This window comes from Arvicola amphibius, chromosome 7 (genome assembly GCF_903992535.2).
Source record: "Arvicola amphibius chromosome 7, mArvAmp1.2, whole genome shotgun sequence".
NCBI lineage: Eukaryota > Metazoa > Chordata > Mammalia > Rodentia > Cricetidae > Arvicola > Arvicola amphibius.
Genome location: NC_052053.1, coordinates 41,171,161 through 41,181,565, shown reverse-complemented (window position 1 = coordinate 41,181,565; position 10,405 = coordinate 41,171,161). Strand labels below are relative to the sequence as shown.

General features: G+C 39.5%; 1 protein-coding gene across 1 annotated transcript; it reads left to right on the top strand.

Moving 5' to 3' along the window:
* The first annotated feature begins 6,428 nt into the window (after positions 1 to 6,428).
* Positions 6,429 to 7,096, top strand: LOC119819391 (GTP-binding nuclear protein Ran-like). The gene is given in 2 exon segments (XM_038337582.1): positions 6,429 to 7,019; positions 7,021 to 7,096. Coding segments are annotated over 2 exon segments (648 nt in total). The 5' UTR covers positions 6,429 to 6,447.
* Positions 7,097 to 10,405: the final 3,309 nt, after the last annotated feature.

Genomic DNA, 10,405 nt, shown 5'->3' with positions numbered 1-10,405 from the left:
GAGGGGAGGGGAGGGAAGGGGGAGAAGGAGGGGAGGGAAGGGGGAGGAGGAGGGGAGGGAGGGGGGAGGAGGAGGGAAGGAGATGGAAATTTTTAAATATAAAAAAAAATAAACCATGAGGAAAAAAAAAATTTGGGGTCCTTGAGAAGATAATAAGAAGGTGAACTCCCAAAAAAAGATATAGTAATCCTCCTGGATATTGGAAGTAGACACGATCGACAGGCAAAATTGGGAACTTGAGGGTTGGGCAAGACTGGGCCAAGGGAAGATGGGAGAGAAAAGTGTGAAGGGGAGAACGGGGGGAGCTCGGAGGAATGGGGTGCTTGGGATATAGGAAGGGTGGATATGGGAGCAGGGAAGCATATATCTTAATTTAAGGAGCTACCTGAGGGTTGTCAGGAGACTTGACCCTAGAGGGGTTCCCAGGTTTCCAGGGAGACGCCCCCAGTTAGTTCCTTGGGCAGCTGAGGAGAGGGAGCCTGAAAAGGCCAGTTCCTATAGCCATACTGATGAATTTCTTGCATATCACCATAGAACCTCCACCTGACGATAGATGAAGAAAATGACAGAGCCCCACATTGGAGCACCGGACTGAGCTCCCAAGGTCCTGATGAGGAGCAGAAGGAGAGAGAACATGAGAAAGAAAGTCAGGACCGTGAGGGAACCTCCAGCTGGCGACAGATGGGGAAGGTGACTGAGCCCCACATTGGAGCACTGGACTGAGCTCCCAAGGTCCTGATGAGGAGCAGAAGGAGCGAGAACATGAGGGAGAAAGTCAGGAACGTGAGGGGTGCGTTCACCCATGGAGACGGTGGGACAGAACTAATGGGAGATCACCAACTCCAGTTGGAATGGGACTGATGGATCATGCGACCAAACCCGTCTCTCTGAATGTGGCCAACAGTGGGGGCTGACTGAGAAGCAAAGGACAATGGCTCTGGGCTCTGATTCTTCTGCATGGACGGGCTCTGTGGGAGCCTTCTCAGCTTGGTCGATCACCTTCCTGGACCTGGGGGGAGTTGGGAGGACCTTGGTCTTAGCATAGAGTGGGGAACCCTGATGGCTCCTTGGCCTTGAGAGGGAGGGAGGGGAGGTATGGGTGGAGGGGAGGGGAGGGAAGGGGGAGAAGGAGGGGAGGGAAGGGGGGGAAGGAGGGGAGGGAAGGGGGAGAAGGAGGGGAGGGAGGGGGGGGGGAGGAGGGGAGGGAGGGGGGAGAAGGAGGGGAGGGAAGGGGGGGAGGAGCGGAGGAGATGGAAATTTTTAAATATAAAAAAAATAAACCATGAGGAAAAAAAATAAATAAAATACAATTGAAATGCCAAAAAAAAAAAAAGAGTTAAAACATGGTGGAGGAGGGGGATGAGCTGTGGAGATTCCATGGTGAAGAGCCAGATTCTCCCCCCCCCCCCCCCCCCGGATGTTCAAATTAAAGCAAGAAATCAAATGTAAATAAGAAAAAAGTAAATTAACCAAATAGATTCATTTATCGTTTGTAGGAAGAATGTGGTATTTTTATAAAACCATAACAGTTCACACTAAAGCAATTTAAACTAAGGGGGTTTGCAAAATAAACTAGTAAAAGTTTATTCGACATTAGAAGAAAAGAGACTATGTCCAGGTCACTTGAGGAATATTACAGCTATCAATGGGAGAAAATCAGCAAGCTTTTTCTAAGTTTTTTTTTCTATCTTTAGGATTCCAAGAGAGAAAGGATAAAGGGTTGTGGAAAAATAGCCATCTGCCATCATTTGGCTTTAATTAACAGGAATAACTCAAAATGATCTGACAGACCTTGTTTCCCTTCACTGAAAGGACTTTGCAGGGAACTGAGCTTTCCAGAAAAATGGAGAAACTGTGGTCTATAACTTCACCACAATTGAGAGTTCTCTCCCACTGTACAGATTTTGGACAGGTCTACCCAGTCTCCAAAACCAAATGAGCCAGTAAAATAAATAAATACTCAAGAATATGTTAGGTATCTTCTCTTTTTTTCCCAGTTATTTTCATTTATTTTTCTGTGCAACCTTTCTCAGGCAACTAATACATGCCATATACTTCATCAACTAGAAAGAAGAGGATTATGAAACAAGCAATTCAACTGAAAAGAGAAAGTGAATCCGAGAATTACAACCGAATTCCCAAGAGAGCAGTCATGGATCATGTTCAACAGGATGCCTAATATTTGTGGAGAAAAGCTAATTGTATGATGAATGTTACCATGCATTAGATTAGTGTATGTTAGTAGCTTGAGAAAATGACGAAAGCAAGACCACTTTAAGAACAGCATTTACAAAAGTATTCAATGCCTCACACAAAGCTTACAAGCAGTTTAATGGACAAAGATGTTTTTACCGTAGTCCAGGAAGCAGGAATACCAATGACCCTACTCCAGGTTCTTATGAAACATAATAGAAAGGGAAAATCTTAGGGGTATGAAAAGGGAGAGGAAATCCTCAACCAAGAATCTTGCTGAAGACTGTCTGATAAAGAAGAAAGAATTTAGTATAATTAACAATTGTTTAAGGACTTTGTTCCCTTTCCAGTTTAAACCTGCAGTTTTCTAGGAATCTCAGCAGAAACACCTTGCCTCTTTCACAACTTTAATTGTCTCTGGATTTACTTTATCAAAGTGTAACTCCACCCAAGGCATTGCCAGAGCCACAGAGATATTATAATCTCAATAATCAAAAGAAGGTGAAAAGAGGAGGAGTTTTATTAACCTTGTGAGATATAACTTGAGAGCCACCAAAGCGGTATATATGGCTAGTACTAAAATAAGTAATTTTGACAGCTTTGAGGAGCCTCTGTCCACATGTGTTCACTTACTTTCTGTTACTCTGTCTCAGAAAATTCCACATTCGTGATTGCAGTACATACTGTGTTCTCTTTAATCATCTATTTTTCCTCTTAGCTCTTATACTTAAATCTGTATTAAAGTATCCTTAATAAAATCTTCAGTTCTGCTTCAATGGGAGAAATGTAACATGATTACATGATTCAGAGGCAAATATTGGGATTTAACCTCAAGCTCAAAAAAGCATAACTGCCAGCCACTGACTCTTACCTCTACGTCAGTCTGAAATGACAAGCCTGTCTCCAGGAATCTCAGAATGAGACTGTGTCTGAGAGCTGTCTTCTCCTGTCTTATATTCCTCTCTAGGGCTGGGATTAAAGGCATACACCATTACCACCTGGTTTCTATGGCAAACTAGTGTGGCTACTGGGATTAAAGGTGTGTGCCACCACTGCCTGGACTGTAAGGTTGACCAGTGGGGCTGTTTTACTCTCTGATCTTCAGACAAGATTTATTTATTAAAATACAAATGAATTATCACTACAGGGATTGGCTTGCACTTCTTTTCTATGCTAACATCATGGTTCTGCTTTGTTCTAAGTCCTTGCCCCTATAAGATTAGGTGAATTCCTCAGACTGCTGAAAGAGACATTATAGAACTCTGCTGTCCCCTCACTTCCTACACCTGCACATGACATAATCAAGTCCTCAAGGTGAGTATTTTCCTCCTTACAAAGGACAAGGTACTGGAAGTCTGAACCACAAATTCCTTTCTGTGTTTTTTGGTATATTATAGAAAACAAATTTCTGAATACAAATGAAGCAAAGGCATTGCTGCACCAGCATGGTAACTGTAGTTCTTCTGAGCGAGGGATGTTGGGATTAACACACAACACAACTTCAGGTTCTACAGACAAGCCCTTTATTCCACTTTCTCACACAGTATACATAGCCCTCAGCAGGGGAGGCTGAGCCAGCAAAAACAAGAAGCTCATCACTGTAGAGGTAAACATCTTTAGAAACATTGCTGAAAACAACAGATTGTTTTGTTCTTCTTTTTGCTCTTGTTTTTGGAACAACCAACCACATGAGTGCAAAACAGATCAAGTGGGGATGCGAAGGCCTGTCCTCTAGGGACCCAACAAGGCATAACAGAAAGAAAAATATTCCCTTCTTCTTTTTAATTTTTCTTTCTCCTCCTCCACCTTTTCTTCATCTTCCTCCTCCTTTTTTTCTGATTTTTTTTTAAGTTGAGACAAGGTCTCATGTACTCAAGGCTAGATGTGGACCCTAGGTCTCCACTTCTTAACAGCTTGGATTATAGGTATGAATGATTAAAGCAAGCTTGAAAACTAATTCTCACAGGTTAAAGAAGACCCAAACTTGTGGTTAGAAACAGTTACTGGGAACTGGAAAGGCACTATAAAAGTGATATAAGATGCCTGTCAGTCATGACAATTTTGATATTAGCTAGCCCTCAGAATCTATTAAATCAAAATATTGAGATGCCAGCATCATAATTTTTGATCAACTGGTTCAAAAGCTGGTTCAAAAACATTTTTAAAATGTTGCCTCTGAATTGGACCTTGTGGAAAGAAAAACCTTCTGAAGGTCTAGGGAGTGCAAAGTGCCCTAGGTATGGAGACCTGAGCGACAAATTCTTTTTAGCTCAGGAAAATATTTGAGGTTTAATGAAAAAGTCATATTCTAGAGCTGGAGAGACGAGTTATTTAAATGGAAAAAACAATTTCATAGAACAACTGAGTAATAATTTCAAGGGGATTTATGAATATCTTCATTCCCATCACACTTGAAACTTTTAGGATAAACTAGAGACTCAGTACTATCATAGCCTCTTTGTTATTCCTTAAACCAAATACCACAGAATAGGGTAGTTATAATATCTAAGGATTTCTTTGAACAGTTCTAAAATCTAGTAATTCCAAATATAAGGGCCCAACTTACTCTGGTGATGGAATTTCTGCTGCATCATGACCAGGCTAAATGCTCCACTCCACACAGTGTGACAGTGTAGTTCAGGTCAGGTCTCGCTCTTGTCCTATAAAGTCACTGGTCTACTAATGAGATGAACTTACCTAAATCTAATTATCTTCGAAGGATTCACTGCTAAATACCATAAATACACGGCTTTAGAGATTAAGCTTATAACACATGAAATTTGAGGGACATGGTCAAATAATAATAAATATATTATTTTGGTGCATTTCATTAAAACAATGAAAGAAATGCATGGGTATTTACTTCAAGGGGAAATAAGCATTGTACCAGTTAGGCAGACCAACACCTGAAACATGCTATATTATAGTACATTGCATTAGTAAGAAAGAGAAGATAATATCATACTGTAAAGAACAAGATTATATCAGGAAATTGAGCAACTAGCTCAAGCAGGAAGTCCATTGTCTCAAAGTTAAAATATGTAGCAGCTCAAAGCCAATGGCTGGAAGAGAATAGCATCATGAATCTTTATGGCACTGATTACAACTATTTACACAATAAGTTTCTTGCTATATCCTCAAAGGTCCATAGGAAGGTTTGGTATAAGCCAGACAAAACTAGAAAAACAGCCCAACAAAATGCAACTGAGGAATATTTCAGTCCAGAAAAGAGAGATCGTGCCTTACATAGATATAAGTATGTCAGGGAATAGAGAAGGGAGCACCCCTGCCACAACACACTTACATGTTCTAAGAGCTTGGCATAACAATGCCAGTTATAAATCAGGAAAAGCACATCTATAGTCTATATGTAATGATAACAAAACTCTTTATTCCCTTACTTTGTCATGTTCTGGTAGAGACCTATAGTAAGCCTTGTCCAGCATAAGAAAGACAGCAGTGTGGGTTTTGGGAGGACAAAGTAGAAAATGAGTTCTCTAAGGCCAATAAGAGCATATGTGTACCTACAGAAAGAGGAAGAACATTTGAAAGCTGCAACAAAGATCAAAGAGCTCAAGGAACTTTTCTAAGTGAGAGGTGTTTAATGGGGATTTTTTGTGGAAGTTCTCTGCTATAAACTTCCAAGAACAATGCTCATGAGCAAACTAGTGAAAAGGATATTCACACTTACAGATACTCATTCAGAATGATAAGAACGTAATGCCAGGGATAGTTTATGAAACCTACTTGAGGGTCATGAAAATTATATCCAAGAAAGGGATATAAATAATCTATTTACTTTTTCCTGTAGAGCCTTAAAATATTACAATTTTTGTTGTTTATAATTATCATTGCCAACTCATATTATGACTTATTTTTTTTTTTAATTCCAGATGTTGAAAGCTTTTAATTTTTCACTTTCAGGAAACATTTTACAGTTTCTCTTTGTTGTGTCTGAAAATAAAGCATCAATCAATTCTCATATTTCAGAATCAATTTGATGTGCAATAAAGTTTATTTTTAACATCACCACTAAAATGATGTGAGAGTAGACATGATGACCGATACAGCTGTTAAATGATGAAGTTGTACAGTATTGGTGAAGTCAGAGCCTGTTTAGCACAGAGGACAGTGAGTTAATCATGCTGTTTAGAAAAACACTCACCCGGCGTCTCCGGCATTTGAATCGCGCTTCCGCGGTCTTTCCAGCTTCAGTCGGACAGGCGCGAAGAGTCTTTTGGAAGGATCGCTGCGATGGCCGCCCAGGGAGAGCCGCAGGTCCAGTTCAAGCTCGTCCTGGTGGGCGACGGCGGCACCGGGAAGACGACGTTTGTGAAGCGCCACTTGACCGGCGAGTTCGAGAAGAAGTATGTAGCCACCCTGGGCGTGGAGGTGCACCCGCTGGTCTTCCATACCAACAGAGGACCCATCAAGTTCAACGTGTGGGACACAGCCGTCCAGGAGAAGTTCGGGGGCCTGTGCGATGGTTACTACATCCAAGCCCAGTGTGCCATTATAATGTTCGATGTAACATCAAGAGTTACTTACAAGAATGTACCTAACTGGCATAGAGATCTGGTACGTGTGTGTGAAAACATCCCCACTGTATTGTGTGGCAACAAAGTGGATATTAAGGACAGAAAAGTGAAGGCAAAATCTATTGTCTTCCACCGAAAGAAGAACCTTCAGTACTATGACATTTCTGCCAAAAGTAACTACAACTTTGAAAAGCCTTTCCTCTGGCTTGCCAGAAAGCTCATTGGAGACCCTAATTTGGAGTTTGTTGCCATGCCTGCGCTTGCCCCACCTGAGGTGGTCATGGACCCAGCTGGCAGCACAGTACGAGCATGATTTAGAGGTTGCTCAAACGACTGCCCTTCCAGATGAGGATGATGACCTGTGAGAAAGTGAAGCTGAAGCCCTGCTTCAGAAGTCTAGTTTTATGGGCAACTGTCCTGTGATGTCAGCGGTGCAGCGTGTGTGCCACCTTATTTAGCTAAGCAGATCGTGTACTTCATTGGATGCTGAAGGAGATGAATGGGCTTCGGAGTGAATGTGGCAGTTAAAACATACCTTTTTTTTTTTTTTTAACATACCTTCATTTTTTTGGACTTGCATATTTAGCTGTTTGGAACACAGTTGTTTCCTGAATTTCAAAAATAAGACTGCTACAGTCACATGGCACTAGTCAGTCGGTGGTAAAATCTTGTTCCTGTCATTCCCATTCTTTTTGTTTAGAATCAGAATAAAGTTGTATTTCAAATAATCTAAAAAAAAAGAAAGAAAAAAAAAAGAAAAACACTCACTCAATTTAAAACACTGTGATACACCAAAAAGATCATCCACCATGAGCAAGTAGTCTCCATCCCAGAGATGCAGGGATAGTTCAACATATAAAAATCTGTCAATGTAATCCACTATATAAACAAACTGAAAAAGAAAAAGCACATGATCATCTCATTAGATGCTTAAAAAGTATTTGACAAAATTCAACACACCCTCATGATAAGAATCTTAGAGAGACAGAGATACAAGTGACACATCTAGACATAATAAAAGCAATATACAACAAGTTGATAACCAACATCAAATTAGATGGAGAGAAACTGAAAGCAATTCCACTAAAATCAGGGATAAGAAAAGCCTATCCTTTGTCTCATTATCTATTCAAGATAGTACTTAAATTGCTAGCTAGAGCATATAATAAGACAAGAAAAGGAGATCAAGGGGATATGCATTAGAAAGGAAAAAGTCATAGTATCACCATTTGCAGATGATACGATAGCAAACTTAGATAATTCAAAAATTCTATCAGGCAATACTTAAAGCTAATACACACCTTCAGGAAAGTAGCTGTATGTAAATTAAATCACACTTCTCTAAAATCTTGCCAGCTTTCCTGCCTTATCCTGTGCTTTAGAATATGAGAATAGCCGGGCGGTGGTGGCACATGCCTTTAATCCCAGCACTCGGGAGGCAGAGGCAGGCGGATCTCTGTGAGTTCGAGACCAGCCTGGTCTACAAGAGCTAGTTCCAGGACAGGCTCTTAAGCTGCAGAGAAACCCTGTCTCGAAAAACCAAAAAAAATTAAAAAAAATAAAATAGAATATGAGAATATAAATTGGACCTGGAATTGAAGCCTTTCAGGAGCTATCCTGGATTCAGGCTACCAGTGACATCTCCTTTTTCTATTCTCTTTGTGTCAGAGTGTTTATTTCAGAAGGATTCTCACACCAATGGGACACAATTTAATATTTTATGATACTAAACATTTGCCTCTTTACAATAACAGCATGGGCAGAGATACTTACTAGTTAAATTTCTGACTCCACTTGTAGGTTTGTGTATTATCCTTATTTTTGAACAAGATAATTTAGTCTTTAAAGATTTTAGAAAATGTAGATATCTTTGTGTGTGTGTGTGTGTGTGTGTGTGTCTATGCCCTTGATTTTAAATTCTTAAATATATACAAAGATAGTAAATGCTTCCAGGTACAATGATTTTAATAAGTATAATATAATTCATTGATATGGTTGAAAGTATTCATCATGTTTAAAATGCTATCTGTAGCAAAACAATGCCTACCAATGACATCAGAGCAGTCAATGACTGTGTAACAGTTGTCAATCCTTTGACAGTAGTATTTGGAGAAACACAGGTCTTGATTATGTTACATTAGAAAGTGTCTATAAAAGCTAGTTCCAGGATAGGCTCCAAAGCTACAGAGAAATTCTGTCTCAAAAAACCACAACCAGCCGGGCGGTGGTGGCGCATGCCTTTAATCCCAGCACTCGGGAGGCAGAGGCAGGCGGATCTCTGTGAGTTCGAGACCAGCCTGGTCTACAAGAGCTAGTTCCAGGACAGGCTCCAAAGCTACAGAGAAACCCTGTCTCGAAAAACCAAAAAAAAAAAAAAAAAAAGAAAAAAGAAAAAACCACAACCAAAAACAACAACAACAAAACCCAATACGAATCTACCATATTTTATTGTTTTTCTTTTCTATTGAATTGTCTTGTTAATATATTCCAGACAAATTTTGAACTTGAGATATTTCTGATTCATCATCCGAGTTTAAAAATTACAGGTGAATACCAGGACATCCTAGGAGCTCAGTAATTCATATTTAGATTCTTAGTTTAGTTAAAACTAAACTAAGTTATAGTTTTGCTGATGTGGGTTACATATAAGAAACAAAACCAAATCTTACTTGTTTGACACATAAAATATTGATGTTTGATACTCTAGGCCTGTTGTGGGTGAAAGTTAGTGTTCAGGCAAATACTGTTTATTTAGAGAGTCAATAGATCTAGCCTGCATGTTTTTATCATTTTCTAACAGTCTATATATAAATATATAAATGTATTACTTTTCTCAAAAATACTGATTAAGAAGATACTATAGAAGTAGATAAGATGTGATTACGACTTTTATTTTTTATCATCAAATACAAGGATTTGCATAATCATATCTTTCCTTTTTTTAGAAAATAAAATAAAACAAAAACTGTAACATCAAGGCTACACAAGGCAATCCAACAGAGGAAAAAACCCCAAGATCAAGCACAAGAATCAGAGATCCACTCATTTACATACTCAGAGTCCCATAAAAATACCATGCTATGCTAGCATGTGAGTCGACTGGAAAGTTTATTTCTGGAAGAAACCCTCCAGCAGCACACAGGCTCCCCTGTCCTCCTACCTGTGGGGATTTCTCCATGTTACCACCGTTTTATCCTGTCTTTTCTGCATTGTAGAAATTTAGCCCAATGAGAAGTTAGTAAATTCAATGAGGTTAGCACTTTTAGGTACCAATTGTCCTGAGTAACACACACCAACAGAGCAAGAAAGTATGAAATGTATTCACATCTTACTTGCTTCTGAAGACTGACATTGGAAAGATTCATTTCCAGTCATATACGTGCTTTAAAGAGTGTACCTGTCACAGGACAAAGAATCAAAATGACAGTTTTGTCTCCTGTCCTGTTTTGTAAATAGCTCTTTGTTTTCCAAAGACAATCTCATGTTTTATAACTTTTGCTGTGTGGGTCTGAGAATCGCAATAGTACTGTGTGTTAGAAAATATGATCTTAAATACAATAATAATTACAACTTAAAAATACTATACTAAAAGCTATAACTGGTTTTAGAATAACAGATGTAGATATGTGCCAGCCATGTGCTTGATACTTCAAAATGAGCCTTGCTCAGATGTT